Source organism: Melanerpes formicivorus, unplaced genomic scaffold, assembly GCF_026170545.1.
Source record: "Melanerpes formicivorus ecotype bairdi unplaced genomic scaffold, bMelFor1.0.p_v2 SCAF_5, whole genome shotgun sequence".
NCBI lineage: Eukaryota > Metazoa > Chordata > Aves > Piciformes > Picidae > Melanerpes > Melanerpes formicivorus.
The window spans coordinates 4,614,234-4,641,709 of NW_027142357.1; the positions used below are offsets into that span (position 1 = coordinate 4,614,234).

General features: G+C 44.8%; 2 protein-coding genes across 4 annotated transcripts in view; both read right to left on the reverse strand.

Annotated features, from left to right (window-relative positions):
- STAT1 (signal transducer and activator of transcription 1) overlaps positions 1 to 11,391 on the reverse strand; it is a 34,323-nt gene extending 22,932 nt beyond the window's left edge. The window contains exons 1-6 of one of the 3 annotated variants that reach the window (XM_068137918.1): positions 11,322 to 11,391; positions 7,905 to 8,033; positions 7,154 to 7,298; positions 5,575 to 5,673; positions 3,458 to 3,553; positions 1,385 to 1,463 (exon numbers count right to left, since the gene is read on the reverse strand). In XM_068137918.1, coding sequence (XP_067994019.1) covers positions 1,385 to 1,463; positions 3,458 to 3,553; positions 5,575 to 5,673; positions 7,154 to 7,298; positions 7,905 to 8,032 — 547 coding nt within the window. In that variant the 5' untranslated portion in view covers position 8,033; positions 11,322 to 11,391. Of the gene's footprint in view, positions 1 to 1,384; positions 1,464 to 3,457; positions 3,554 to 5,574; positions 5,674 to 7,153; positions 7,299 to 7,904; positions 8,034 to 10,519; positions 10,606 to 10,813; positions 10,897 to 11,321 lie in introns of those variants that run through there. The other 2 variants (XM_068137919.1, XM_068137920.1) reach the window with 2 other exon arrangements.
- A 5,692-nt stretch (positions 11,392 to 17,083) lies between these two features.
- STAT4 (signal transducer and activator of transcription 4) overlaps positions 17,084 to 27,476 on the reverse strand; it is a 48,255-nt gene continuing 37,862 nt past the window's right edge. The window contains exons 15-24 of the mRNA XM_068137927.1: positions 26,716 to 26,799; positions 26,352 to 26,450; positions 24,964 to 25,099; positions 23,779 to 23,831; positions 21,856 to 21,950; positions 21,271 to 21,407; positions 20,683 to 20,874; positions 19,396 to 19,462; positions 18,797 to 18,905; positions 17,084 to 17,417 (exon numbers count right to left, since the gene is read on the reverse strand). Of these exons, the coding sequence (XP_067994028.1) occupies positions 17,391 to 17,417; positions 18,797 to 18,905; positions 19,396 to 19,462; positions 20,683 to 20,874; positions 21,271 to 21,407; positions 21,856 to 21,950; positions 23,779 to 23,831; positions 24,964 to 25,099; positions 26,352 to 26,450; positions 26,716 to 26,799 (999 nt within the window). The 3' untranslated portion in view covers positions 17,084 to 17,390. The remainder of the gene's footprint in view (positions 17,418 to 18,796; positions 18,906 to 19,395; positions 19,463 to 20,682; positions 20,875 to 21,270; positions 21,408 to 21,855; positions 21,951 to 23,778; positions 23,832 to 24,963; positions 25,100 to 26,351; positions 26,451 to 26,715; positions 26,800 to 27,476) is intronic.

The following is a 27,476-nucleotide window of genomic DNA, read 5'->3' on the forward strand; positions in this document are numbered from 1 at the left end:
ACCAAGGGCAAAAGTTTATAGGCTCCTGAGGGCAGCCTGGGCTGACAGATCCTGAACAGATGCCCTAGCCAATACCTCTGCTGCCTACTGACCTTAGGTTGGAGGTTCTGTCTGCTTCATGGAATCACTACCTGCCCTCAAGTACAAAGAGCAAGATCAGGGCTCAGTGCACATCCTGCTTCTGAGGGACAGTCAACTGACAGCTTGTTTTGGAATCACAGAATTAGAGAATGCTAAGGGTTGGAAGGGACCTCCACACATTCAGGTAAGTTTTGAAGATTTCCAGAGAATGAGACTCCACAACCTCTCCAAGCCACCTGTTCCAGGGCTCCAGCACCTCCACAGTAAACAGGTTTTCTTATGTTGAGATAGAATCCTGTGATTGAGCTCACATTCATTGTCCCTTGTCCTATCACTGAAAAGAGACTGACTCCATCCTCCTGGCAGCCACCCTTCAGGTATTTGTAGACATTCATAAGATCCCCTTTCAGCCTTCGCTTCTCCAGACTAAACAGCCTTAGGTCTCTCAGTCCTTCCTCAAATGAGAGATGCTCCACTCACTTAACCATCCTCCTAGCTCTCCATTGAACTCCCTCCAGTAGTTCCCTGTCCCTCTTGAACTGGGGAGCCCAGAACTGTACACAATATTCCAGATGTGGTCTAACCAGGGCTGAGTAGAGGGGGAGGAGAACCTCCTTCTGCCCGCTGGACACACTTACTTATGTTTGAGATGGATGGGTGCAGTGGGGTGGGTTGTGGGGGGTTGTTTTGGTTTGGTTTTCCTGGGTTTTTGGTTTTTTTTGGTGGTTTTGGGGTCTTTTGGTGGCTGGTTTTTTGTTTTTAAACAGAACTTCAAGTTTTAATCTGCAAATATTCAAGTCCAAGACTGAAAACTCAGGCCCCTTCTAGAATAAAGTAGTCATAAAAGGCTCATCTATGTCCCAAAACCAATGTGGAGGACAGCTGCATGTGCTTCCCTCAGCACATATGGGCCTACAAGATGTGGAGCAGGGAAGGCAAACATTTGTGGAACAGGTAAGGCATTTCTGGAGCAGGGAAGGCAAAAGTTTGTGGAGCACAAGATGACAAGGAGAAGCCTAAACTTAACGATTTAGATGTATGACTGAACAGTCACAGAGTCTATAGGACTTGCTATTTCTAGATGTAAAAGACAAAGGAATGACTGCATTAACAAAAAGGGGGTTTGTTATTTTAAGATGAATGCTGAGAATTCAGGAATTCAGGTTTCAGCATAAAGCAAATTTAATAAAGGAGGGACGTTAGCAGTAGGTTTGGCTGCACATTTTTAGGTTTAGCTGACACAAGACAGCAGAGTTTACTGTGAGCTCTGTGGAATCAGGTGCACCCTAGATAAGTAACTCACCTCTGTTCTGCCAAGTCTTATTTTTGAAGTCGTATTCATCTTGCATATCCTCTAATGTCTTGATGTCTTGCTCCACATCCTATAAAGCACAAATATAAGTGGCCACAATTATTCAATACCTCCACATAATGCAAGTCCACTGATGAGGAAATGGCAGCAGCCATTGCAGAGATCATAGAATGGCTCAGGTTGGAAGGGGCCTCAGAAATCATCTACTCCAATCCCTCCACCATGGCCAGGGATGCCTCTCATCCAGACTTGGCTGCTTAAGGCCTCATCCAACCTGGTCTTGAACACCTCCAGGGAGGAGGCACCCACAACCTCCCTGGGCAGCCTATTCCAGTCTCACCACCTTCATACTGAAGAGCTTCCTCCTAAGAGCCAGTCTAAACCTACTCTCTCAAAGCTTAAAACCATTCCCCCTTGTCCTATTACTAGACACCCTTAAGAAAAGCCCCTCTCCAGCCCTCCTTTAGGATCTGTTCAGGTTCGAGAAGGCAGCTATAAGGTCCCACCGGAGTCTTCTCTAGGCTGAACAACCCCAGCCCCCTCAGCCTGTCCTCACAGCCAAGGTGCTCCAACTCTTCAGTTACTTTTGTAGCCCTCCTCTGGACTCACTTCAACACTTCATATCCTCTCTATGTCCTTCTTATGATGGAGACACCAGAACTGGACACAGAATTGGAGTTGGGGTCTCATAAGAGCAGTCTAAAGGTACAGAATCCCCTCTCTTACCCTGCTGGCCACGCTCCTCTTGATGCAGCCCAGGAGATGATTTGCCTTCTGGGCTGCATGAGCACACTGCCAGCTGGTGTTGAGATGGAGCCCAGTTTTACAGCAGGGCCTTTTCCTGGAACTCTCTAACAAGACATACCCTTGAACTTAATCACCTTCTACTCACCTACCCTCCCTCTTCTTGGCTAAATAAAATCTCTTAGCTATAAGAGATGGAAAAGTCCTCATGGTCCAGCTGAAGAGGTTCACAGAACCTAGGAGAAGCAAGGCTACATAGTGGGAAATCTTATAGCAGCACACAGCATTTTAAACAAACTTCCAAATTCTTAGCTACTGCTTGGAGAAAAGCTTTGTCATGGCAGTATTTAAGATGAGTATATTGAACTGAAAATCTAGTTACCAAACTGGCCAGCATATGATTTGTGAAGAGTTCTTCCTCAGTTGTAAGTATTTCAGATGGGTAAATTTATGTGTTCCTAGAATATTATGAAGAAATTCTTTACAGTGAGGGTGGGGAGATGCTGGAACAGGTTGCCCAGGGAGGTTGTGGATCCCCTCCATGGAGATGTTGAAGGGCAAGTAGGATGAGGCCTTGTGCAGTGTGTTCTAGTGAACGGTTGGCACTAGATGATCTTTAAAGTCCCTTCCAACCTAAACCAATCTATGAATCTATTAATTTAAGCATAAGAAACTTGATTTTGCTAAACCAGTTAAATCCCAATCTGTCCTATGGTGCTACTGCACTGGTGAGGCCACATCTAGAATGTTGTGTCCAGTTCTGGGCACCTCTGTTCAAGAAGGACCTCAGGGAACTGCTTGGAAGGGTCCAGTGCAGAGCCACAAAGATGCTAAAGGCAGTGGAACATCTCCCTTGTGAGGACAAGCTGAGGCTCTTGAGCTTGGAACAGCAGAGCCTGAGGGGTGACCTCATTCATGTTTATAAAGATGTGAAGGGTGAGTGTCAGGAGGACAGAGCCAGGCTCTGCTCAGTGATGTCCAATGATAGCGCAAGGGGCAACGGGTGCAAGGTGAAGCAGAGGAGGTTCCACGTGAAGGGTAAGAGAGCCCTGGAACAGGCTGTCTAGAGAGATTGTGGAATCTCCTCTGGAGACTTTAACAACCCACCTGGATATGTTCCTGTATGACCTCCTCTAGGCAATCCTGCTCTGGCAGGGGGATTGGACTAGATGGTCTTTTAAGGTCCCTTCCAACCCCTAACATTCTGTGATTATTTTGTCACCAGTGAGTGACTGAAAATCAAGTCAAGTTGGGCCCTTTTCTGTTCTGAAAGCTTTTCAAGACATGTAAATCAACAAAGACCACTTCAGTTATACTTACTGTTACGCTTTTTTTCACAGCCCTAACTTTTGCATCCAGCTCCTTCTGTTTGTCCAGCATCCCTATCACAGTGTTCTGTGCACTCCCCACTTCCATCTGAGGGAGAGAAGCAGAACAAAAACCAAAATCAAACCAGAGTGACCCATGACATATAAATCTTTCATTAATAGAAGTTAGTAGCTTCTGCCTGATGAAGCCTGGCTTGTTCTGATAAATCACACTAAGATATTCAATATAGATTTCAGGTGAATTGTCAAGATACAAAGGAGGACTAAAAATGTCCTTTGTGGAGTGATGCTGCTTTTCTTCTTCATGGCAATACAAAGCTATAAACATACAGTTTTCTCTCTACACAATTCCATTCTTTTGTTTGCTTCTCTTCAAGTACCTTTTAAGTGTATTTCAAGAAAACAACACCCCTGAAGGCTGGATGACACCTGCATCATGTGTCTGATTCATCCATAAAGGCATCAACAACAGTGTGACAAGAAGGACCAGGCAAATGATTGTCCTGCTGTACGCAGCACTAGCCAGAGGACACCCCTCAAACACTGGGTACACTTTTGGGCCCCTCACATGTCCAAAGAAGGGTAACAAAGCTGGTGAAGGGTCTAGAGAATAAGTCTTATGAGAAGTGGATGAGGGAACTGGAGTTGTTTAGCCTGGAGGAAAGGAGGCTAAAGGGAGGCTCCTGAAGGGAGGCTGTAGTAAGGTGGGTGTTGGTCTCTTCTCCCAAGTGACCAATGATAGGATGAGAGGAAACAGCCTCAATTTGCATCAGGTAATGCTTAGGTTGGAGATAGGAAAAAATTTGTCACAGAAGCTGTCAAGCCCTGGAACAGGCTGCCCAAGGCAGTGGTGGAATCCCCATCCTTGGAGGGATTTAAAAAACATGTAGATGTAGTGCTGAGGGACATGGTTTATTGGTGGGCTTGGCAGTGTTGGGTTAATGGCTGGACTTGTCTTAATTCTGTGATACAGGGAGAAATGAGCCAAGGACAAGAACAAGACAGGTCTGTGCACAGGCAAACAGAGTAATCCTTGGTTTTAAACAGTTAGTAATTGTGCTTGTTCTGAGTTCTATCTTCTTAGCTTTGGGAAATGAGACCTTCTCCCAGAAAGCAGAGGTGTTGTACCTATCGCCAGCAGTAAATACAGGAGGACTTACTTCCCTTTTCAATGACCCAAATATGATGCATGCTGGAAAAGCTTTCTGTCATGTGCCAGAACAGAAACCATACAGCTGTGCTGCAGCTCCATGGGCTCTGCCAGTCACATTTTTCATGGAGCTGTTTTGGAGAGAGTTGCTTTAGGCCTCTTAATGAAAACCTATTGCCTGAGTGCTGTTCCCACTTGCTTTAAAGGAAAGTGGTTTGGTATCAGAACTTAACATGGCTGGGCACTCATCACTTTGTTCCTACCTAAGTGGATTTCATCTAGCTATATAGTTTGCATGCCTTTTACAACTGCAGAAATATTTATTTTTTTAATTGCAAAACAGTTCTCCTTGCAAAGGAGGAAAACAAAAAAGATAAAAATCAAAGTTGAAAAGCCAGAGAACAGATGAGGAAGAAGAACATGGCTTTATCTACGGTTCAGATAAAAGTAATGGGCTTCATTTAAACCTCAAAATTAAAAACACTTAAGAGGTAGCTTAGGAAGGAGAATGATGCAGCATTTCCCCCCAGAAACACTCCAGAGAAGCACCAAAACTCAGCTGCTTAGAGTAAATTCAGGAGTAAAACACAGAAGAAAAGAGCTACAATCTTGCTGGAGAAATAAGGCAAGCACTCATTGTAATACAGCCTGATGTGCTCAGCAGATTTTACTACAGAAGCACTTAAAAAACCCCAACAGAACAAAACATGTAGTTCTTGCATCACTCAAGAAATTCAAATTGGTTTTCTGGCCATTTCCCTTCCAAATGCTTCACACAGCATAAACAAGCCACACTGTCCATCTGGAAAACACCAATGGTCCCTCTTCGGCCTTTAAGAGGCATATTGGTGGGCAGACAGGACAGACAGCCTGTTTCCTCTTTCAGTCTTCTTCTGCTCCCTCTGTCCCAAATAACAGGAAAGGGCAGACAACTGCAGCAGACATTCCAGGACTGTTACCTGATTTGACAGTTGGGCACTGTTCAGGATTTTCCTCTCTTCTTTCAGACAGTTGTAAATGATCATTGCCATGTGTATTGGATCTTCTTGGAAGTTATCCTGGCATTAAAGACAGCTGTTAAAGTTCATCCCCCTAATTTCCTGTCCTTCAGTAAACTGTCTGGCAAAAACATCAGTGGGTGACTGCGTAAGAGCCTCTGGGGCATGCATTTGGTCATAGCACGCTCTAAGACTACATAGAGCATGACAGCCCCCACAAATGAGTGTCTATTTTAGTTCATTAGTGGATGAAGAGATGGGACTCAGCACAAAACAAAGGTCAGAGGCATTACTGGGAAAGGTGAGATACTACCCTACAGTCCTAGGAAGCTCATCCTCTCTTGAGCCACCCTCCAACATTTTTGACATATAGCTGCTGGTTTTGAATGACCATTGCTCTAGTCTGACACATGCAGCTTTTGTTTAGTGATGTAAAGGAGAGGTGCTGCCTGCCCTTCACCAGCACACAGTCATGGCTGGATATAAACTTAACTTTACTGTTTTACAGGCATGCAAAGTTGAAACATGACTGATGGGTACTGTCCTGCTCTGCTCAGGATGGCACCAACCCATAGGGCTGCTGAGCTGTATCTACCTCATCTTTCATTACTGATCTGTAGCTATTACCAGATAGGTACAGCCTGGTCACATTTTCTCCTCAGAAAACAGTCCTCTAGTCACTGACTTATAGTGACAAGAAGCTAGATGTATGTGAAACAGACTGTGGAGAAGGTGGCTTTATGGAAGATCCCCCGGCATAGAGCCCTACAAGGAGGAGAGGACTAACTAACACAACTAATTAAGCTCACTAAGGATTAGGGTGTCAGGAACGGCTAGGACTAGGGGGGACGGAGCAAAACTAGAAATGGGTAGATTCAGATTGGATGTTAGGAAAAAGTTCTTCCCCATGAGGGTGGTGAGACACTGGAACAGGTTGCTCAGGGAGGTGGTAAAAGCCCCATCCCTGGAGGTTTTCAAGGCCAGGCTGGATGGGGTTCCGAGAAACCTGCTCTAGTGTGAGGTGTCCCTGCCCATGGCAGGGGGGTTGGAACTGGATGATCCTTGAGGTCCCTTCCAACCCTGACAATTCTAGGATTCTATATTCTGCACTGGTATTCACCAGGAACTGCATTAGCCCTTTTCTTTGTCACTATGATGGACAGAAGTGCTGTCTAAGGGCAAGTTCTTTGCTGTTGACTGTAGTTCTGCACTTACATGGAAGAATTTATTTTCTTTGCATTTCTTCTACATCAGCAGCTTACTGGGACACTGAGAAAAGTGACTAGGGAAGGGGTGGAGTAAGTGAAACTACATTTGAGCTAGCAAGGCCCATTACAAACAACTTTCTTTTTGTTGGAGTTCTCAGAAACTAACTGTACTCATAATAAAACTAACTAACTGTAGCCAGTTAAAAATGGAGCAACATCTGAATTCTGCCTTTTAGCTTAGGATTCTCACCCACTTAAGTTTGCTTGGAGGCATCCCAATTGCACTGCTGAAGCAACGCAAGCAAGTTTATAGGCATAAAGCCCAGGCATACCTGAAGATTACGTTTGCTTTTCCTTATGTTGTGCTGCAGCAAAAAGTTGTTTTCTATGAGGAACCTACTAAACTGATCATCAAGCTGTGAGAGCAGGTCATGGAATAGCACCGTTGCAAAAGACACATTGTTGGCTGCATGTTCCCTGGAAAAAATTAGGGCATATTTGTGTTAAATACACTTTCAATACAGCACTCAAGGCATGCATAAAGGAGCACTTTGTTTTTCTCCCCAACTCCAGATGCAGTATATGCAAGCAGTAAAGATTACCCTCAAACATAAGTTTCATCCTCTCAACTTTATCTTTCCTTGATACAGAAATGTTTTTCTCTGTATTAGTTTTGCCACGTTCTGTGCAATTTGATTTACTCATTCCATGCACATCAAGAAGCTAAAACCAAGGCATGTGCAAGCTGTACCAGAAAACACCCCACAGAAAGTTCAAAATCTGTGAAGAGCAACAGACTGAGTCGCCAAAGAATAACTCACTGGTCTTAAAACAGCCACTCATGCCACAGACCAACTGAGAGAAATACGAGCTAGTGCAATTGCTGCCCCAGGTGTCAGGCCCCGCTAGAAAGCCCTGAGGAGGGGCAGGAACACAAGCTACAGCACCCAAGCAGCTACTGAAGTGCCCTACCAGTAAAGGTTCACCTAGCAGCTTGCTTCCCCAGTATTCTTCCCCTAGCTGTAACTGCATATATGAGGAAACTGCTTATGGCACAACCTGAAGGCCAATTTCTGTGCTTACCAGTCCTGGTTTTCCAGCCACTGAGCCAGGTACTGCCTGATTTCCATAGGAAAGCTGTCATCATACAGCTGGTGGACTTGTTCCAAAAACTTGGAATCAAGTTGTTGTAGCTGATACCATTGAGTCATTCTAAGGAGAGGGGAAAGAAGGAAAAAAAAAAAAAAGCATAAATATTTAAGTAGTATTTGGACTGAACTTGTAAAAAGCAGCTCAAGTTTTCAGAAACAATGGCAAAGGAGTAGGATGGAAAAAACGTTTCCAGCAAACACCACCATTTTATTCTTAGGTCCAACAATTTTAGAAGGCTAATCATTAAAACTGAACTCAACTTCTGTGCTTGTCTTAATTAAAAAAAACAATATTGCAAATGAAGACACAGTGTGCTACTGCAGGAAAAGTAACTCAAAGTTCTATCAGCCTTCCCTACGAAAATTTGCCTTTTTCTTTCCTTTGAAGCTCTTCTCACAGGATTTGGAGTACTGTTAGTGTTGCCACTCTCTTGTTTAATAGGGATACAGGAATGAGAATCCATTTGATGCCTGCACTCCTGTATGTGGACTTCCACCTTCTGTCAGTGGAGATGTACTCCCCATTAGTGGAAATATCAAGGAACCCTCTGGGAGCCCATTTTCAGGTGTTACTTGTAGCCTCACTTGACTGCTGAGGTCACCTGAAACGCAGAAATATCAGAGCTGTTTTATTTCCTACGATATGCTTTAGTTTGCACAATAAAACTTGCAGGCTAAACTGAGTAATCCTTGCAGCAAACACAAATTACCTAAAATGAACTAATATGGCTGGGAGAAACCACGCTGTATAGTAACAGGTCTGCAACAGTGGTTGTATGCCCTGGTGTCTCTGGCTGCAGGCCAGCTAACTCCTCACTGGGCTGCTGGCTAGCACCTTGTAGTTGAAACAGCATGTAAATAAAGCATGTTCAGGCGGAGAATATGGGAGGTGCGGTGCAAATCTTTTTCAGAAGAGCAATAGGACTTATCCAAGTGTGGTGGTTTTAGGCTATGCCTTCAAAATTTAGTTACAGATTTTGAGCAGAAAAGTAGAAAGATAGAAACAAATCACTGTTGGGTATAAAAAGGAAAACTAAAGATTATTCTAAACAAATGCACTGGAGAAGTATCTGCTATAAGACTACCTGTACCAAAACAATTCTTTCTCTTTTCTGATCTCTTCTTTTCTTGCTTTACTTGGGAGAGAATAATCTGCTTCTGGCTGATTCCTGCTTTCTCTCTGCTACTTTCTATCTTGGGACTGGGATGGGAGGAAGGGGGGCAGCAGAACAGCTTCCCTGGTCTCTGATCAGGGTGTTGTTTTTTTTCCATCTTGTTTGCCAATTGTAAATATCTGTATAGTATTTTAAATGCTATATATTTTGTACATAATAATTGCATTCCATTGTAGAGTGTAGTTTTGCTTGTAAATACAGCTTTCATTTGCTTCTGAGTTGGTCTGGCAAAGTTAACGCTGTGGGGGGGAAAACTTCAACCCACCACACCAAGGAACATGGAAGCATCAGGGTGAAGGAATCATTTATACATGGCTTCCTGCCAAAGCCATCAGTGCTTATATGCCAGTCCCCTCAGCTCCTGAGCAGGATATGCTATGCCTAAGAAGCAAATGAGTGTTGACAATTGTATTACGCTTCAAGCTTGAGGGCTTTTATGTGCAAGGGATGCAAATTACAGGCAACATAGTATTTGAGCATGCTGTAGTGGAACCAAGGCACAGTTAAACATAACATTGGTGAGGAAAGCTGGAAGAATTTCTCAATGCATGAAGTTAGTCCTTTCGTTTTGTTGTTGGTTTCCCTCCCCCCCGCCCCGTATTGCTTAAATAAAGATATACTCTGATCTCACTGTGCCTTAAAGCATCTGGTGAGGAAAGCTGGAAGGATTTCTCAATGCACAAAGCTAGTCTATTTGTTGTTTTTTTTTTCCTGTATTGCTTAAAGATGTACTCCAGTCTTCCTGTGTCTCAAACCAACTAGACAGGGAAAGGACTGAAGAGCGGTGGCAGAGAGCCACTAAAACTGCCGGTTGTGGAGCCATATGATAACGCAGCAAATGCAACCTGTGGGGATGCAAGCAGGGAAACATCAAAAATGCAGCAAGTCAGCACCTTTGTGGAAAAGCCATCAGAAACAAATAGGGGGGTACAGAGCTCAGCCTGCCAAGTGACTGGCGGTGTAAGATGGAAAGCCCGCTTTGCTGTTCCTTTCCTTGAGTAGGGGCAGAAGGGTCTCAAAAAACGCATCTCTGGAGAGAGGAGCCCTTGCCTGGGGCTGATGCGGCCGGGGATGAGGGGCAGAACTGTACCTCCGTACCACTCCTGCTCAATGCTCTCTGCCACAGGGAGATCGGTCTCTTTCCTGGCTGCGCTTCATCTCCACCTAACCCTGAAGCATCCAACCACCTCCATCCTTCACGTCTCTTTCGCCCCCCAGGTGCTCCGCAACTAACCGTGCGGCGGCAGCTCGGGAGAGCAAAGGGCAGAGGAGTTCCCGCCTCTTCACGCTCCCCCCTCCTACCACTACATCTCGACGGACCGCTCTACCTCGCACCCCCTCCCAGAACAGCCGCTGAGCCGCCCGCACTTACCCGAATACCAAACCTCCAACTCTGCACCTCGACCCTCGCCTGCGCCCACAAATATCCCAGCGACTGGGGGGCCCCAGGACCAATCAGAACCCAGCATTCGCCGCCTCGGCCAATGGGCGCGCCGCGGTGCCGCGCTACCCCGCCCACAGCTCTTACCCTTCCGCGCCGGGGAGACGCGCTGTCCCCAGCCCGGCACCCCAAGGGGCTGGCTCGGGGTCCTGCCCTGACCCCCGACCCACGGTCACCGCACAGAGTTCGCAGGCAGAAGTAGCATCATGCAGAGAGAAGCCATACCTGTTAGGAAAACACTGCCCTACAGCGCGGCAGTGGCGAGCGAAGCAGAGAGGGTGACCACCGTCCCCAGGGTCAGGCCCGTTTCTGATGGCCTCAGGAGCCAGGGCAGTGTTAGAGGACTGGGAACGTGAGAGAACCTGCAGCTGTCGAGAAGGCGCTAAACGGCCTTTGAGAAGTAGTTTGTGAGCAGATGTAACAGGCGAAAAACAAGCACAAGCCTGAGGTGGATGTCGCGATTACGGTATCCCCTACAAGAAGCCAGAAATGAGGACCTTTAGAAGATGACTCCTATTGCCCCAGAAGGGAAGGCACCGGAGCGCAAAGCTCCGTGGGCGATCTCCAGACACCAGCCAAGGCCAGCCAGGGGCTTTCCTGAGGAGAGGCTGGGTTAGCTACAGGGGCATTCACCCCGCTGCCCGATCCTCTGAGGCGCAGCCACCGCACCATCGTGCAGCTCCCAGCGCTGTTGGCGCCGGTTTCCCCCTCTCTCCGCCGCACCTCCCCTCACCTCTCCGTTACGTCTCCGACAGCCTTCTTCAGCCACCAACCCAGATCCTGGTAGGTACGGGCTGAGGTCGCCTCGGGGAACGGCGTCGTGCGCAGGCGCGGCGGCGGGCGGGGGAGCGGCGGGGCGGGAGCAACCACCCCGCGTGATTTCGGGGAAAGGCGGCGGGGAACTAGAAAGGGCTGGCTGAGGGGAAGGAGAAAGTGAAACCGTCTGTGGCCCGCCCGCCCTTACGCACCGCCTTGCATTGCTTCGCCTCGCCTCCTGACCTCTGGCTCGCTGCACGCCTGCCCGCACCTGCCGCAGCTTCTCCTTTGTGTTGGCTTCGGTAGTGAGAGGGGCCCCGAGCCTGGCAGCTGGCACCAGGCCCCGGCATGGGGGCACTGACTGGCCGGCCTGGCCTAGCTCTCCCTACCTGGGCAACAGTGCCATGTTTGACTTGATCTCTCAGGTCTTTTCCGACCTGGTTGATTCTGTGATTCCTCGTCATGATTTCATGATTTATTGGGGTCAAAAGCACAGGACGTGCTTTTCACCTCTGCAGTAAGAAAATCTCCCGGTTTTCAACAGCTGCTGGTGAAATGCTAGGTGACAGCTCCAAGCAGGGCCTGGAAAGCAATAGCTGGGGCACAGACATCTGTGAGGGTGGCCGCTGTGTCGGCCGGCTGCATTTCATGGGTGGGAAAGCATGCAAGTGCAATAAAGCACCAACCGCAGCTGCAGTTCTTACTTTGGGAACTGCAATAGAAGTTTCTATCTAAGTTAAGAAAACTTTGGCTTTAGTCATTCCTGTCATTGTGTCAGTTGAGAATTTGCTTCACAGGGAATATCCTGTGATGAGATTTCCTTCTCCTTCATTGTCATTCCTGGCATCTTTCTTTTAATAGTTTGGGTTTACCTCAGCCTTGAGAAGAGGAGGCTCAGGGGAGACCTCATTGCTGTCTACAACTACCTGAAGGGGGATTGTAGCCAGGAGGGAGTTGGTCTCTTCTCTCAAGCAACCAGCATGAGAACAAGAGGACACAGTCTCAAGCTGTGCCAGGGGAAGTTTAGGCTGGAGGTGAGGAGAAAGTTCTTCACTGAGAGAGTTCTTTGCCATTTGGAATGTGCTGCCCAGGGAGGTGGTGGAGTCACCATCCCTGGAGGTGTTCAAGAGGGGATTGGACATGGCACTTGGTGCCATGGTTAGTCATGAGGTCTGTGGTGATGCGTTGGACTTGATGATCTTTGAGGTCTCTTCCAACCTTGGTGATTCTGTGATTCTGGGTTTGGGGTTTTTTTGCTAGGACACTCTTAGCGCTACTTGGACACATCCAGTCTTGTTTGTTGCGTGTGAAGTGCCAACAGAGATCAGAAAAATGAAAGCTCAGGTCTCCAGGATACTTGGATCCTTTTTCATAACCTTTGTATCCCCTGCTCTCCTCAGATAGCAAAAACAATTCTTAGTCCATTGAAGAAACAAGTAAATAGAAGGTCTGCTTGGCAAACTGTGGTATGAAATGCTACAGAGTAGTGGTGATAAATGTGGGTACAAATAAAAGCTAGAGCAGAAGGTAACTGATAATTTCTACATTTCAGTAGAATCATTATGGCAATGGGGTGGGACATAAAGCACAAAACAATCACAGGATTTGGTCCAGGGAAGTGGTGAAGTCACCATCACTGGAGGTGTTTAGGAAGAGACTTGATGGGGTGCTTGGTGCCATGGTTTAGTTGATTAGATAGTGTTGGATGATAGGTTGGACTTGATGATGATCTCAAAGGTCTCTTCCAACCTGGTCTATCCTATCCTATCCTATCCTATCCTATCCTATCCTATCCTATCCTATCCTATCCTATCCTATCCTATCCTATCCTATCCTATCCTATCCTATCCTATCCTATCCTATCCTATCCTATCCTATCCTATCCTACTGTTTTGACTTTGCTGTCAATCAGTGAATGAAAAAGCACAATAAAAGTAGATGTCTTGCTTCTTATGGTGGCATTTGAGGCATCCCTTTCAATGTGTTTTTTCTCTTCTTTCCACTCCCCCAAGTAATTTTACTAGAGAACCCTATTCTTACTCATAGTGACATATCAAACGCTGGAACAGGCTCCCTAGGGAGAGGGTTGAATCCCCACCCATGGAGGTGTTTAAAAGACATGCTGAGGGACATGGTTTAGCACCAGACTTGGCAGTTAGGTCATGATTGGACTCAATATTAAAGGTCTTTTCCAACCAAAATGATTCTGTGGTTCTGTAAGGGTAGTGTTCTGTTCTAACAGGAAGAAGCTAATGCTGTATACATTTATCTTACAGAAAAAGGTTAATGACCCCAATGTTCCTTTCAAGCAGTGAACTGATTTGAAATTAATACACCTTTCAATTATATGTTAAACCCACCTCTTGCAAAGTCTGTTTTAAAACAGTAGTAGAAACCATCACCTTCCACAAGGCTATTTGTTAACCAGAAATACTTTGTGTTCAAGTCAAGACTTGAAACTCTTGAGGAGTTGCATTGCAAGGGGAGCAAGGAGGAAGGAGATCCAAGACTGTGATTCACATGTCATGTCTGGCCCTTTTTTACAGTACTTCTCATGAAGGATAGATTGTCCCAAAGCATAAGGTGCCCCTATTTTGTTTATATTAAGATGGTGAGGTTAGAAGGCCAATGGCATCCTGGCCTGTATCAAGAATAGTGTGGCCAGCAGGAGCAGGGAAGTCATTGTGCCCCTGTACTCTGCATTGGTTAGGCCACACCTTGAGTACTGTGTCCAGTTCTGGGCCCCTCAGTTTAAGAAGGACATTGAGACTCTTGAATGTGTCCAGAGAAGGGCAACAAGGCTGGGGAGAGGCCTTGAGCACAAGCCCTATGAGGAGAGGCTGAGGGAGCTGGGATTGTTTAGCCTGGAGAAGAGGAGGCTCAGGGGAGACCTCATTGCTCTCTACATCTACCTGAAGGGAGGTTGTAGCCAGGAAGGAGTTGGTCTCTTCTCTCAGGCAACCAGCACCAGAACAAGAGGACACAGTCTCAAGCTGTGCCAGGGGAAGTTTAGGCTGGAGGTGAGGAAAAAGTTCTTCACTGAGAGAGTTGTTAGCCATTGGAATGTGCTGCCCAGGGAGGTGGTGGAGTCACCATCCCTGGAGGGGTTCAAGAGGGGATTGGACGTGGCACTTGGTGCCATGGTCTAGTCATGAGGTCTGTGGTGACAGGTTGGACTTGATGATCTTTGAGGTCTCTTCCAACGTTGGCAATTCTGTGAATCAAAAGACAGGCAATAGCTGATGCAAGGTGAACAAATCTGCTGCTTTAGAAATCTCTGTAACTGCTTGTAGTTCAGACTTGAGAGCAACAAAACCCAGGCAAGACTATTTTTGTTGTATCTTGAAAAACTCCACAGAAGTCCAAGTATCCAATTGTAAGGCAAAAACTGCTTTTATTCATCCTGGTCATATAAATTACAGATGTTTCCAGCTGTACACACAACCTCTCCTGTTGTTTTGGCAGATTATTTATACACGATACTTTCCAAGGCAAAATGACTTCTCACCTGCTTTAAATTGCTTAGATTAAAAAACAGACATATTTGTTCATTTAAAATCTACTCCCTTGTTTCTGTTTCCATTCCATTGCATTCAACCAACACAAACAGCTTTGGTGAGAGGAATGAATGAAAAAGCAGAAATGAAAGTCTTATTGATTCAAGGAGGTGACATTTTCATCCCAGATGTCTGATTTGTACCTGCTTTAGAAGACTGCAAAATGTAAATGCTCAGGTGATTTTGTGTATTTGAAGAACTTTGCATGTGTTGGCCATGTATTCTGCAGACAAGGATCAAATCTGGAATAAGTCTGCATCCAGGGAATGCAGTGGCCTTGGAATTGCCAGGTTGTTACTCTGTTAGCAGAGGTTTCAGGGATAATGTTAGGGGACAAAAAAACCCCACAATGAATTCAGGATTTTCTCTTTGTAGATTCTCTGATAGTACTTGCTGTAGTATCTCACTACTCTTTGCACACATAGATTTGGCTTTTTTGAGAGGGCTAAGTTTTACTAACCCTGTCTATCAGTGATTAAATGGAGGCAGCCCTTTAGACACCACAATTTAGGTCTGTTAGTTTTATTTTTCCATTATTCCTTTTTCTTCTGAGCCTTGCTTGTCTACTTTCTGCAACTACAATGAGACCTGGACAGCCTAGAGAGTTGAGTGGAGGGGAACCTCATGAATTTCAACAAGGGCAAGTGAAGGGTCCTGCACCTGGGGAGGAATAACCCCCTGCAGTACAGAACAGTACAGGTTAGAGACTTAGCTGCTGGAAAACAGCTCTGCAGAGAAGGGAGTGCTTGTGGACAACAGGAGCACAGTGTGGTGGTTTTAGGCTATGCCTTTAAAAATTTGTTACAGATTTTTAGCAGAAAAGTAGAAAAATATAAATAAATCACTATTGGGTGTAAAAAGGAGAACTAAAGATAATTCTAATCAATTTCATTAGAGAAAATGTCTAGTGTAAGACTGGCTGTACCAAAACATTCTTTCCCTTTTCTGACCTCTTCTCTGCTTGCTTCACTCGGGAAAGATCGACCTGCTTTTGGCTGACCTTGGCTGCATTATTTGGGTTGAGGCTAATCCCTGCTTTCTCTGTGTTCCTTTTTTCCTTTTGGACAGGGGGGTAGGCCAGAGGACCAGCTTCCCTGGTCTTTCGTGTTGTTTGCTAGTTGTAAGTATCTGTATAATACTGTAAATACTGTATATTTTGTACATATTCGTTGCATTCCATTGTAGAGTGTAGTTTTGCTTGTAAATACAGCTTCCATCTGCTTCATACTGAGCTGGTCTGGCAAAGTTAATGTTGGGGGGGGAGCAGAATTTCAACCCACCACAGCCCAGCAACGTGCCCTTGTGGTCGAGGGAGCTGAAGGCATCCTAGGTTACATTAGTAAGAGTGTGACCAGCAGGTCGAGGAACATTCTCCTTCTCCTCTACCCTGCCCTAGTGAGGCCACATCATGAGGACTGGGTCCATTACTGGGCTCCTTGGTTCAGGGGAGAGAGGGAACTCCTGCAGAGACTACAGAGATGCTAAGGGGACTGGAGCATCACTGATGAAGAGGGCCTGAGAGACCTGGGGCTGTTTAGCCTGGAGAAGAGCAGACTGAGAGGGGATCTTTTTGATGCTGATCAGTATCTAAAGGATGCATGCCAAGAGGATGGGGCTGGGCACTTTTCAGTGGTGCCCAGTGATAGGACAAGGGACAAAAGGCACAAGCTGGAACACAGGAGATTCTATCTCAACATGAGTTAAAACTTCTTTACTGTGAGGGTGACAGAGCCCTGGAGCAGGCTGGCCAGAGAGGTTGTGGAGTCTCCTTCTCTAGAGGGATTCCAAACCTGCCTGGACGTTGTGATCCGGGGCAACGTGGTGTGGGTAACCTTGCTTTAGCAGGGGGATTGCACTGGATGATCCACAGAGGTCCCTTCCAACCCCCACCGTGCTGGGATTCTGTGAACTTCTATTGTGGTGGCAGATAAAAATCTATGCTGAAAAATCTGTGCTGAAGGTAGTTCACCTTTGGAAAAAACCAAACCCCAGGCATCTATGGGACAGTCAATCTCAGGGGGATGAGAATCTTTGCTTTAAAATAGAAGCTAAACCAATGGTATCCAAGCTGATGAATAAACAAACTATATAACATAATAAACCCTAAGTTCCCCAAAACACATTTGTGTGTTTAGTTCTCCCTAGATGCTCTTTTCCCAAGAAAAACATTCATAGTCTCATATTTACAGCAATTCTATGCATGTTTATTCTGCAAGTAAAATGGATCTCTCCTGGGCCCTCCAAACCAGAAAGGGTTTGACCTTTTATCAGCGAGGACAGCACTTCTATCTTGCAGGAGACAGTTTGTAAACCCTAAGGAGAAGATCCCTGGTTTACATGGTATTGATAACAGAAGGGGGCCCAAAATAACACCATAATGGCTTCCAGGAAATGCTTATTTACAAAGATGATGGGGAAAAAGCTTAAATGACTGCATCTTTAACCCATCCAGTGTTCACATGATTACTCAGTTATCCAGTATGTGAACCTCAGTCAGTTGAGTAAGGAGAACTCAGCTAGAAGAGAAAAAGGAAAAGATTAGTCTGAGGTAGTCACTGCTGTTCATGCAAAAAAAGATCACTTTAGGTAAAACCTCCTGTGGCTCAAGGTAACTGCAGTGTCATTTTGACAGTGTGATACAAACTGGCAAGGACCTGAGGACCCTCTTTGTAGGGTTCTACACAAAATTAGAAAACACTGTTTGGGCAACAGCTGCAATAAAAATTATCTACATTTTTAGATGAACTTTTGTGGTTCTTGCAGCCTATGGATGTGTACAGCAGGGTTCTAACTGCTTGTTTTCCTGATGGGTAGGGGAATCTGGAGAGGGGAGAACTAAAGGGAACTCAGCAAGGCTGCAGAGTGTGTATCTTGCTGAGACTGAGTTACTGAGTTGTAGGATGTTTTGTCTTGCTGCAGATTTCACTTTTGCTCTCTGCATCTCACACAGTGATTTTTATTGGCATCTTACAGAGAAAAAGCCCATTGCTTTAATAATGCAGGTTGTCTGCTTGCTGTACTTAGCCAGCTCTTCACCAGGGTAGGGTTGTGTGAATTTCAGACCCCCCCATATTTTCCTCATTTCCATTTAGCAAAGTAAATAGAGTGGGAAAAGGAAGGAAAGATTCTTTAAAAATCTTCCAAAACTCTTTTCTCCCTCAATTTCTATCAGAACTTGAAAACACTTCCAGTAAGAGCTTCCATAATTTCACCTCTCATCTAGCAGCACTGAATCACTTACATTCTTAATACCTTAATCTCTTAACACCCCTTAAAAGCAACACCACAATTGTGTTTGACTCCCTTTCAGCTGTTTGGTGTGGGAGGCTTTAAGGAATTTTTGTTCAGGCTTCTGTTTCACTTTTAGCTGAAGAACTAGTTTGTTTTTTTCAGTCCCATGAGAGAAAAAGGTGAAGAAGTAAAAAAAAATAGGTGTTTTGCTCTTGAACTGATCTTCAGCATGGTGTATACGTGAGATCTCTCTGTTTCTCTGTCAAGTTTAACTCTGCTTCCAGTCATGGATGCAATTCTGGTTCACTTTTGTTCTGTTTGTGGGTGAGGAGGAGTGTTTACAGGGAGGCATTTGAAGGGATGTTGACAGGCTTTTAAACACACAACCATTTTAAGTTCATAAATCACTGAAGAAACAGAAAACTAAGAGGTACTATTAAACAAAGGAGGTTTTCTTTTGAAGATGTTGAAGCTTGCAGCAGCATCCTGTCCCATGTAGCACAGGAAATGTCTGTACCATCCTTTCAGAACATAACACAGCAAGAGATAAAGAGCTCTTGATTTTTTTCCAGAGTTCTACAAGCAACCATTTTATAAGCAGCCTCTGTTTTATGCATCTGCTTTGCTTAGTGTCATCTTAGAGATGGGCATGTTCACAACTTACAGCAGTTTCGATCACTGTGGGACTCAGGTGTTCTCTCAGCACAGCATAAACACTTGGAGACATGGGAAGAAGATCTGATGGAGAGTGGGGACCTGTAGAATCATTTAAGCTTAAAAAAAAAAAGACACAAAAATCATCTTAAAAGCAATCTCCATCCCTCTGTCTTGATGCATAGCAGTGGAGGATGGTGAATGTTTATGAAGTTAGTGAAGGCAGTAGTCAGGTTTGCTGGTGGCCCTGTTAGCACGGGCAAACAACCTGGTACACATTTAAAAATGGAAGAGATGGGACCAAGGATAAACCTGAACTCTGTAATAGGAGCTGCTGGAGAAAAAAAGGGAGACAGCAGATCAGAGTAACATGAAGTTTGAATTCAATTTATACAAATCTTCTGCCACATGAAAGGGAAAAACACCATAGAAGTTAAGTTCTTCACTTCCTTTTCTGTCTTCAGCATTCCTTGGCCAAATAGAAACACACCATGTGTTGCTGTCCCAAATTATCTGAATGGGGGTTAGGAGGCAGGAAAAAAGTTGAAATTATATGTAAAGTTAATAAAAATAGTATCTGATGTGCAACACATCTGGAAGGATACTTACATTTTGGAGACAGGGATAAATACAGAAGGAACATAACCTTTGTCTCCTCCATCTGAGGGCTTTGAGACTAGAAGTAAACATTAAATATATTAAATATTGCCTAATCATTTTATTATCTATTTGAATTTGATTATCTACTTAAAGTGCTGCAGACCATCGTGCATTAAAAACACAATGTCCCTGTTTAAGATTAAATAAGAAGCCATAAAAATCCAGGAAATTCCTGAGCTGAGTCTTGGAGTTCAACTCTTAGTCACATAATTGTGCTCCCTTGATCTGAGTGGGCATCTTGGAATCTAACACAGCAACTGCTGGAAGAGATCTCATTAGGGCTGCAAAAGCAAAAATCCAATTCCACAAGCTTAGCACTTCTGAGCCTCTTGGTTTCAGTTCTGCAAATGCTCGTGTGGAGCTCTGTCTCTACAGGTTCAGCTCCAGCTATGTCTTTTGCATGAAATGAAGCATGAACTTGGTGTTTTTGTGTTGGGTTTTTTTTTGAGGATTGGAGCACTAGGTAAATTAAATTGAAGAGGGAAAACGTTTATAGCCTCCAAACATTTCTGAGTGTAGGAATTTGAACTCAAATGCCATTTTTTTTTGAGAGAGAGATTGTACATTTCATCTAAAAGATCACCTGACTTGTAACTTGGACAAGAAAGTGCAGGGGTTTGAACTTATTTAGAGCCTTTTTGTACTTCGCTGTGCAGTTGCCAGGGGTTTGGGGGAATGCTGTCTGCTGTAATGACTGTGTAATTGCTCAGTACGTCGGCAAAAGGCAGTACAGAAAAGGGACCTTTGCTATGGGGTTCCACCAAGTGAAATGACATAAACCAGCTCTTCCAGGCTGTTTGGAAAAGACAGAATTCCCTTCAAATTAAAGAGACAGCATCCTACAGTGCTCATGTAAGACAATTATGAAGCTGGTAAGCAGGATGACTTCAGTTTCATCTCCTTTGAACACTCAAGCATTGATATTTTTGTTTTTGTTTTTTTGTTTTTACTGGTCAGGAAAAAATCCTTTTTTGACTTTTTCTACCCTAAGATCTGTTTGTTATCTTCTTTTAAATATTGTTCTCATTGCCTCTAATGCAACCTCTAAGGCCAGGGCTATGTTTACAGAATGAAGCTGTCTAAATGACAGACACACATGACAACAGTTCTCTTGAGGATGCTGATTAAATGAGGCATCTTAATTTGTTCCTTCCCTCCTCTCCCCACATCCCTCAAACTGCCTCTTGACTTTGCAGCTGCTTTGCAGAAAGAGTAAATAGGGAAAGGAAGCCCAACCTTCACTTGGCTGACAGCTGTAGTGTTTGCCAAAGGCCTTATCTTTGGGAATGTCTGGATACAGATACTTCAGAGGGTTTTCGGGAACGTTGTCTGCCATAATAACCTTGTAGTCACGCAGTATGTCGGCGAACGGCAGCGCGGACAAGCGGCCTTTGTTGTAGGGCTCCACCGAGTGAAACGTCACATCTCCTGCAGAACACAAAGGCACCATGAGCACTGACAGCTGCTAGGCCAGCACCGGCACTAGGGACATAGTTTTGACTTTCCTTTGAGCTGGGTTAATGGTTGGACCTGATGATCTCAAGGGTCTTTCTCAAGCTGAATGATTCTATGATTCTGTGGAATCTAAAGCCTGAAGTGAGCAAGTGCACTTCCTAATGAAGAGTTAATACGAAGGACTGAGAGGCAGACTTTCAGAGTTTTGGTTTGTGTTTCAGTAAACATGATACTTGGATCTTGGCCAAAACCCTACTAAGACTTGACGCACAGAGCTTTTGCTTTCACACCAAAGAAACCGTGGCTCCTGTGTTCCAGCTGTGTTGCAGAGTTTGAGGGTTATGTTTGTGGGTTTTTAATTACACTTACCATTTTCTAGCTGATCCACCCAAGTAAAGGTAATTCCACCTAGGTTGCTTTCACTAAACCTTAACAAAAACGTCCCTGGTGTCTTGTCTTTGAGCAAAATTCGTTCCTTCTCTTTGCTTACAAATCCCATCACGTACCTGAAGTGTAAGAGAAAATCATGTGTTTACTTTTTTCTTGGAGAGAAGGGTAAATAGTGACTTCAATCTGTGTAGTGCACCTGGGCAAACTTTATGGAGGTGTTCAGTGAGTGGTTAGAAAAGCTTCATAAGGTCTTAAAGCTACAGCAAAAGCTTCACATGACAAAAGTGGAGTATTGCATTGAGCTCCAAGAACTATGAAGCATGATGAAGTTTTTCATAGTACTCTGAGTGTACGCTCACAGACCTGCTAAAGAGGTCTAAACCTGCATTTCTAAGAGATTTAGTGGTGTTCCCTTTTGGCAGAAATTCCCAGAAGTTACAAACGGGAAGAGAGAGAGAGAAGCATTAAACTCTCTGCAAATTACCCCCCGCATAACTAAAACTGAGATTAGGCAAAAGGCAAAGCAGAGAGAGATCATTATACAGCAGATTCCTTGTTGCTCACCCATCAATCCAAAGAGGAAGAATGTGTTTCTTGATTAAGTCCAAGATGGCTTCAAGCCAAACCCAAAAGGTAAAAGGTTTTCCAGGCAAATGTTCCTGGAACAGAATGGTTAAAAATGGTTACAATGGCTTTGAAGAAAAAAATAATTAAAATCAACAGCCACAAAACACAAACAAAACCAACACACAGAAGAGGTGAAGCAAAGAATCATAGAATGGCTTAAGTTGGAAGGGACCTCAGAGATCATCTACTCTAACCTCCCTGCCATGCCAACTAGACTTGGTTGTCCAAGGCCTCATCCAGCCTGGCCTTAAACACTTCCAGGGAGGAGGTTTCCACAACCACTCTGGGCAACCCATTCCAGAGTCTCACCATGCTTGTAGTGAAGAATTTCTTCCTAAGATGCAGTCTAAACTTACTCTCTTTCCGCTTAAAACCATCCCCCCAGTCCTATTGCTAGACACTCTTATGAAAAGTCTCTCTCCAGCCTTCCTGTAGGCTCTCTTCAAGTATTGAAGACTATCGTTACCCAGCATCCACATGATATGGTTTTCTTGATTTCTCAAGAACAACTTAGTTTCTTCAAGCAAGAACAGAACTGCTGCTTTGAGGAAGTCTCTCAGTCTGACATAAAGCCATTTGATTTTCAAGGAATGCATTGGAAACACCTCATTTTTTCCAAGCTCCAGCCCTGGAAGTGTTGAAAGTGAGGTTGGATAGGGGCAATAGTAACCTGGTCTAGTAGCAGGTGTCCCTGGCCATGGCATGGGGGTGGGAACTAGATGATCTTTAAGGTCCCTTCTAACGCAAACTAACCTGTCATTTTTGAAGGAAAAAAGTCACATCTGTTGTTTCCTCCTGTTTATGAAGTTTTGTTTTAGAGAAAAGGTGATGAGAAGGAACTTCCTTCAAGGGTCTGTATGTTTGAATGTAGTTAATATGAATACAAGGGGTTAACCTTTCTTTCCCAATAACTTTGTTGTTCCTTTTCCAAGTCAATGAACTGAATTTAGGTCACAAGTGAGCACATGAGAAAAATAACGCAGTGTGCTTTATCAAAACTGTGTTGTATGTTTTGATAGCACAATGAGCAGATCATAAAAATGCATCAAAAGAAGCATGCCCCGCAGACTGAGAGAGGTGATTCTGCAACTTTACTCTGCTCTAGTAAGACCTCACCTGGAGTACTGCACCCAGGTCTGGAGCCTTCAGCATAGGAAGGACATGGACCTGATGGAGCAGTTCCAGAGGAGGGCCACGAAACGAATCAGAGGGCTGGAGCAGCTCTGCTATGAGGACAGGCTGAGGGAGCTGAGGTTGCTCAGCCTGGAGAAGAGAAGGCTCCAGGAAGACCTAATAGCAGCCTGCTCATACCTGAAGAGGGCCTGTAAGAAGTCTGCAGAGGGACTGTTTCCAGAAGCCTGTAGTGATAGGACATGGGGCAATGGTTTAAAAGTAGTGAAGAGCAGATTTAGATTGGATGTTAGAAACAAGTTCTTTACTATGAGGGTGGTGGAACACTGCAACAGGTTGCCCAGGCAGGTGGTTGAGGCTCCATCCCTGGAGATAGCCAAAGTCAGGCTCCAAAAGGCTCTGGGTAACCTGATCTAGTGGAGGATGTCCCTCCTCACTGCAAGGGGGTTGGACAAGGTCACCTTTGGAGGTCCCTTCCAACATAAATATATCCGGCACAATATAATGATAGTTCCTACATCTGTAGCAGTGTAACTAAGCAGATCTCTTATCCCAAGCTTTGAACTTCTGGAAATACCCTGTTACATATTTACACTGAATGTAAATATGTAACTACTGGGCTACAAGTAGCCTTGGGACTCTTGTCAGCAACATCAGAGAAACAGGCACAGATGTGACCTCAGGAGGAAGAAGAGGAAGAAGAGTCTAGTTTTACTTTTAGAATTGTACCTTGCAGAACTTTGCCCAGGACAGTTGATAATCATTGTAACTGACTTGTTGTCCTGAGAGAAAAAAACAAAACAAAAGAGCCCCCACCATATCAGAGTCTATGTTTATGAAGTTTTGACAGAGCTATTGCTTGATATCTGTACAGTTGGGGTGAGGAGGTTTGGGGGACAAGTACACCCAGACTTGGAAAGGGATTGAGTGGGACATGCTAAAGGCTTGCAGGTCAGTTGTTCTGTATCTTTTGAAGCAGCTGATAATGGTAGTCTGGGGAATATTTGCCTAAGGTACTCCAGGACTTTTTCTGCAACATTCTGTGTTCAGTTTCTAGTTCAAGTGTTACTTCTCTTGGCCTTAACTCCATCTTAAAATTCCATACTTTAAGACAATTTATTTTTCCTTTCTTACTCTTGGTGATTTACAATGGCTCCTCTCAACCCCACTACCTCTACTAAGTGAGAGATCTCCAAAACACCAGCGGAAAAAGTGAGTTACCCAGGGCAACCAATCTTCACTTCCCAGCTTTGAAAGCAACCACAGATCCTCCCGAGTCTTTGACAAATGCTTCTGTTCTTGCCCCATGGCAGAGGTCATTACACCCTCAGCCTGGAGTTTTTTTACAGCTCAGAGTGTATCTTAGAACTGTTTCTTCTCTGGAAACAGATAACACTTTCTTTTCTTCTGCCATCTTTCCCTAGAGTCCCTCCCTTCTGTAGGATGGTCAGATGCAAGCATTCAGTAGTTCATACTGCTGAATTTACAGGACCTCTTTGATGTCAGCAGCGAATGATTGGTCTCAGAACTAAACAAACCCACAAGGATGGATATTTAAAATGAAACAAACCCCCAAGCTAAACCCCATAAGCAAGCAAAAAAGATTTCCTTTTGGTTTCAGATGCATGAGATAACTTCTTGCTAAACAAACAAAGTAACATCATAGTTTGGTGTGACTCTGATGTCCTCTTTCTTCAGTTCAGCAGCCTGGAAGGTCAGAAGGTGAATCACTTTGTGGTTAGAACAAGCTGAGGCGTGCATTTCTTTAAAGAGAGAAATGTCATTGTGGCATTTTTTAAGTCAGCTCTGCATGTGGAGGTCACACTTAAAGTAATTACCTGTAACTATCAAATATAAGACCTAACAGCCCCCAACACACACATACACAACATCTGTGTATTTCCATACACTCACCCATGAGTTTCTCTGCCAGCATGCTGAGCTGCTCAGAATTGAGTCCACGGCCAACATAGGATGAAAATTGCCAGCTCAGTACTTCCAAGAGCTGATTTAAAGGGGCAGCAGGGGGATTGTTGAAGAAAGACAAATTCTGCAAGAGAATTAGGGCTTTTATTAGAGAGTCAGCAACCATGAAATACCCTGCAGGCTGTAAAAGGCACTTGAGCAGAACCTAAACAGCGCTTCAGTACATCACAGACCCACCTGTGTGCTTACTTTGAATTGTACTGGTAGAATTGTTTTGTATCATGTACAGTTTTGGTCAGCTGCATCCAAAAAGGACAAATTAAAACTCAAAAAGTTGTGGAGAAGAGCCTTTCCTTTTCCTTAATTTAAGAACTATTGTTTCAGCCTATAAAAAGGGAGGCTAAGCGTGCATGTAGGTTTATATCTGGGCAGGGAACAAAAGATAAAGCAAACAATGTGAAGTTGATAACAGTGTATCAATCACCTGGACAGGCTGGAGAATTGGGCCATGAGGAACCCTATGAAGTTCAACAATGACATGTCCCTGGGAAGGAATAACCCCCTGCACCAATACAGCTTAGAGGGTGACCTAGAAAGCTGCTCTGCAGAGAAGGACCTTGCAATGTTGGTGGACAAACAAATTCACTGTAAGCTAGCCCCGTGCTCTTTGGCCAAGAAGGCTAATGGGTTCCTGCACTGCACTCAGAAGAACATGGCCAGCAGGTCAAGGGAGGTTCTCTTCCCCCTCTGTTCTGCCCTAGTGAGCCCACATCTGGAGTATTGTGTCCAGTTCTCGGCTCCCCAGTTCAAGAAAGACAGGAAACTACTGCAGACAGCAGTCCAACAGAGGCTACAAAGATGCTAAGGGGACCAGAACATCTCTCTGACAAGGAGAGGCTGAGACCTGGGGCTGTTTAGTGCAGAGATGAACAGACTGAGAGGGGATCTTCTCAATGCTGATCAGAACCTAACAAGAAGGGGAGCAAGAAGGTGGGGCCAGACTCTTTTCAGTGGCTCCCAGTGGCAGGACAAGTGACAGTAGGCACAAACTAGAGCACAGGAAGTTCCACCTAAACGTGAGGCCAAAGCCCTGGAGCAAGGTGCCCAGAGAGGGTATGGAGTCTCCTTCTCTGGAACCCACCTGGACCTTGTCATCCTGGGCAACTTGCTGTGGGTGACCCTGCTTTAGCAGGGGGTTTGGCCTGGATGATCTCCAGAGGTGTCTTTTAATCCCAACCATGCTGGGGTTGTGTATGTGAAGAAAATAAAGCCAGTTTAAGAGGGAAACATAGCCTTTTTCTAAAATATATATTCAGTAACCTAGTAAAAGAAATGTGAAAATGCAGCAAGTCAGTACTTGCCTACTGAGGACCTACCTGAGGGTCATTGGTTGACAGGTTGTACCAAATAATAGAAGCCCACGCATTGGGAAGTTGGCTGACATTAGAAATCATCACCACAGGCAAAGAGCTGGTCTGATGGAAAGAATGAATGTGGTATGTAAATGCTGCTGAAAGTCTTAGTGCTGTGTTATGCTTGGGTTTTTCAGTCCCCTTTGCCTTCCCAAAGCATATGATTCTGTCCAGAAGTGCTGAAAATCTTGCATCTGCTTATAGCTACTGAGGAAGATAGCATCTAGGATAGATGGACTCATGGTCTGGCCCAACATGGTGGTGCTTCTGCAAGCTGCTGGCAAATGCCTTTTATTCTTGCCCCAGAAAATCTGGCTAGAATACTCACTTCCAAATTTATGGTCAATCCATACAGGCAGACCTGTGTTTCAAAGCTGATGGAGTGCAGTTCCTCAGTCACCATGTGAGGGCCCTGAGGGAGCAAGAAGGTTGTAGGGGTGAACACGCAATGGCATTTAACACTGAGTGACTGCTGAGACTGTCTGACTTTGAGAGGAAACATAGCAAATATCTAAGCAGAACAGGAAAAGAAGAAAGCAAAGGAAATTTGTTAAGCTCTGCCATTACATTAGTCCAAAAGTGACAGGACAAGGGGCAATGGCCACAGACTGGAACACAGGAAGTTCCACCTAAATGTAAGAGAAAACTCCTTTCCTGTGAGGGTGCTGGAGGCCTGGAACAGGCTGCCCAGAGAGGCTGTGGAGTCTCCTTCTCTGGAGAGATTCCAGACTTCTGGACATTGTGATCCTGGACAACCTGCTATGGGTGACCCGGCTTTAGAAGGGAAGATCCCCAGAGATCCTTCCCAACCCCCACCACATTGGCAGTCTGTGAGTTTTAAAGCAATACTTATTTCCAGCTTTTCATTTCCTAAAGTTGCCTTACTGGTTGACAATTCCAAGTCAAACAGAGATGTTAAACTTCAAGGAGAAACACACTAGAAACAAAACTAAAAGCCATAATGACAAGTAAACCCTCACCTGGGAACATAGCCTTGTTGTTGGTAGACTTCGATGACATTAGTTGAAGGAACAGAGGCCTCAGTCAGTAATTCAAAGTAAATCTAGTATTAAACCCCCAGTGTTTTCA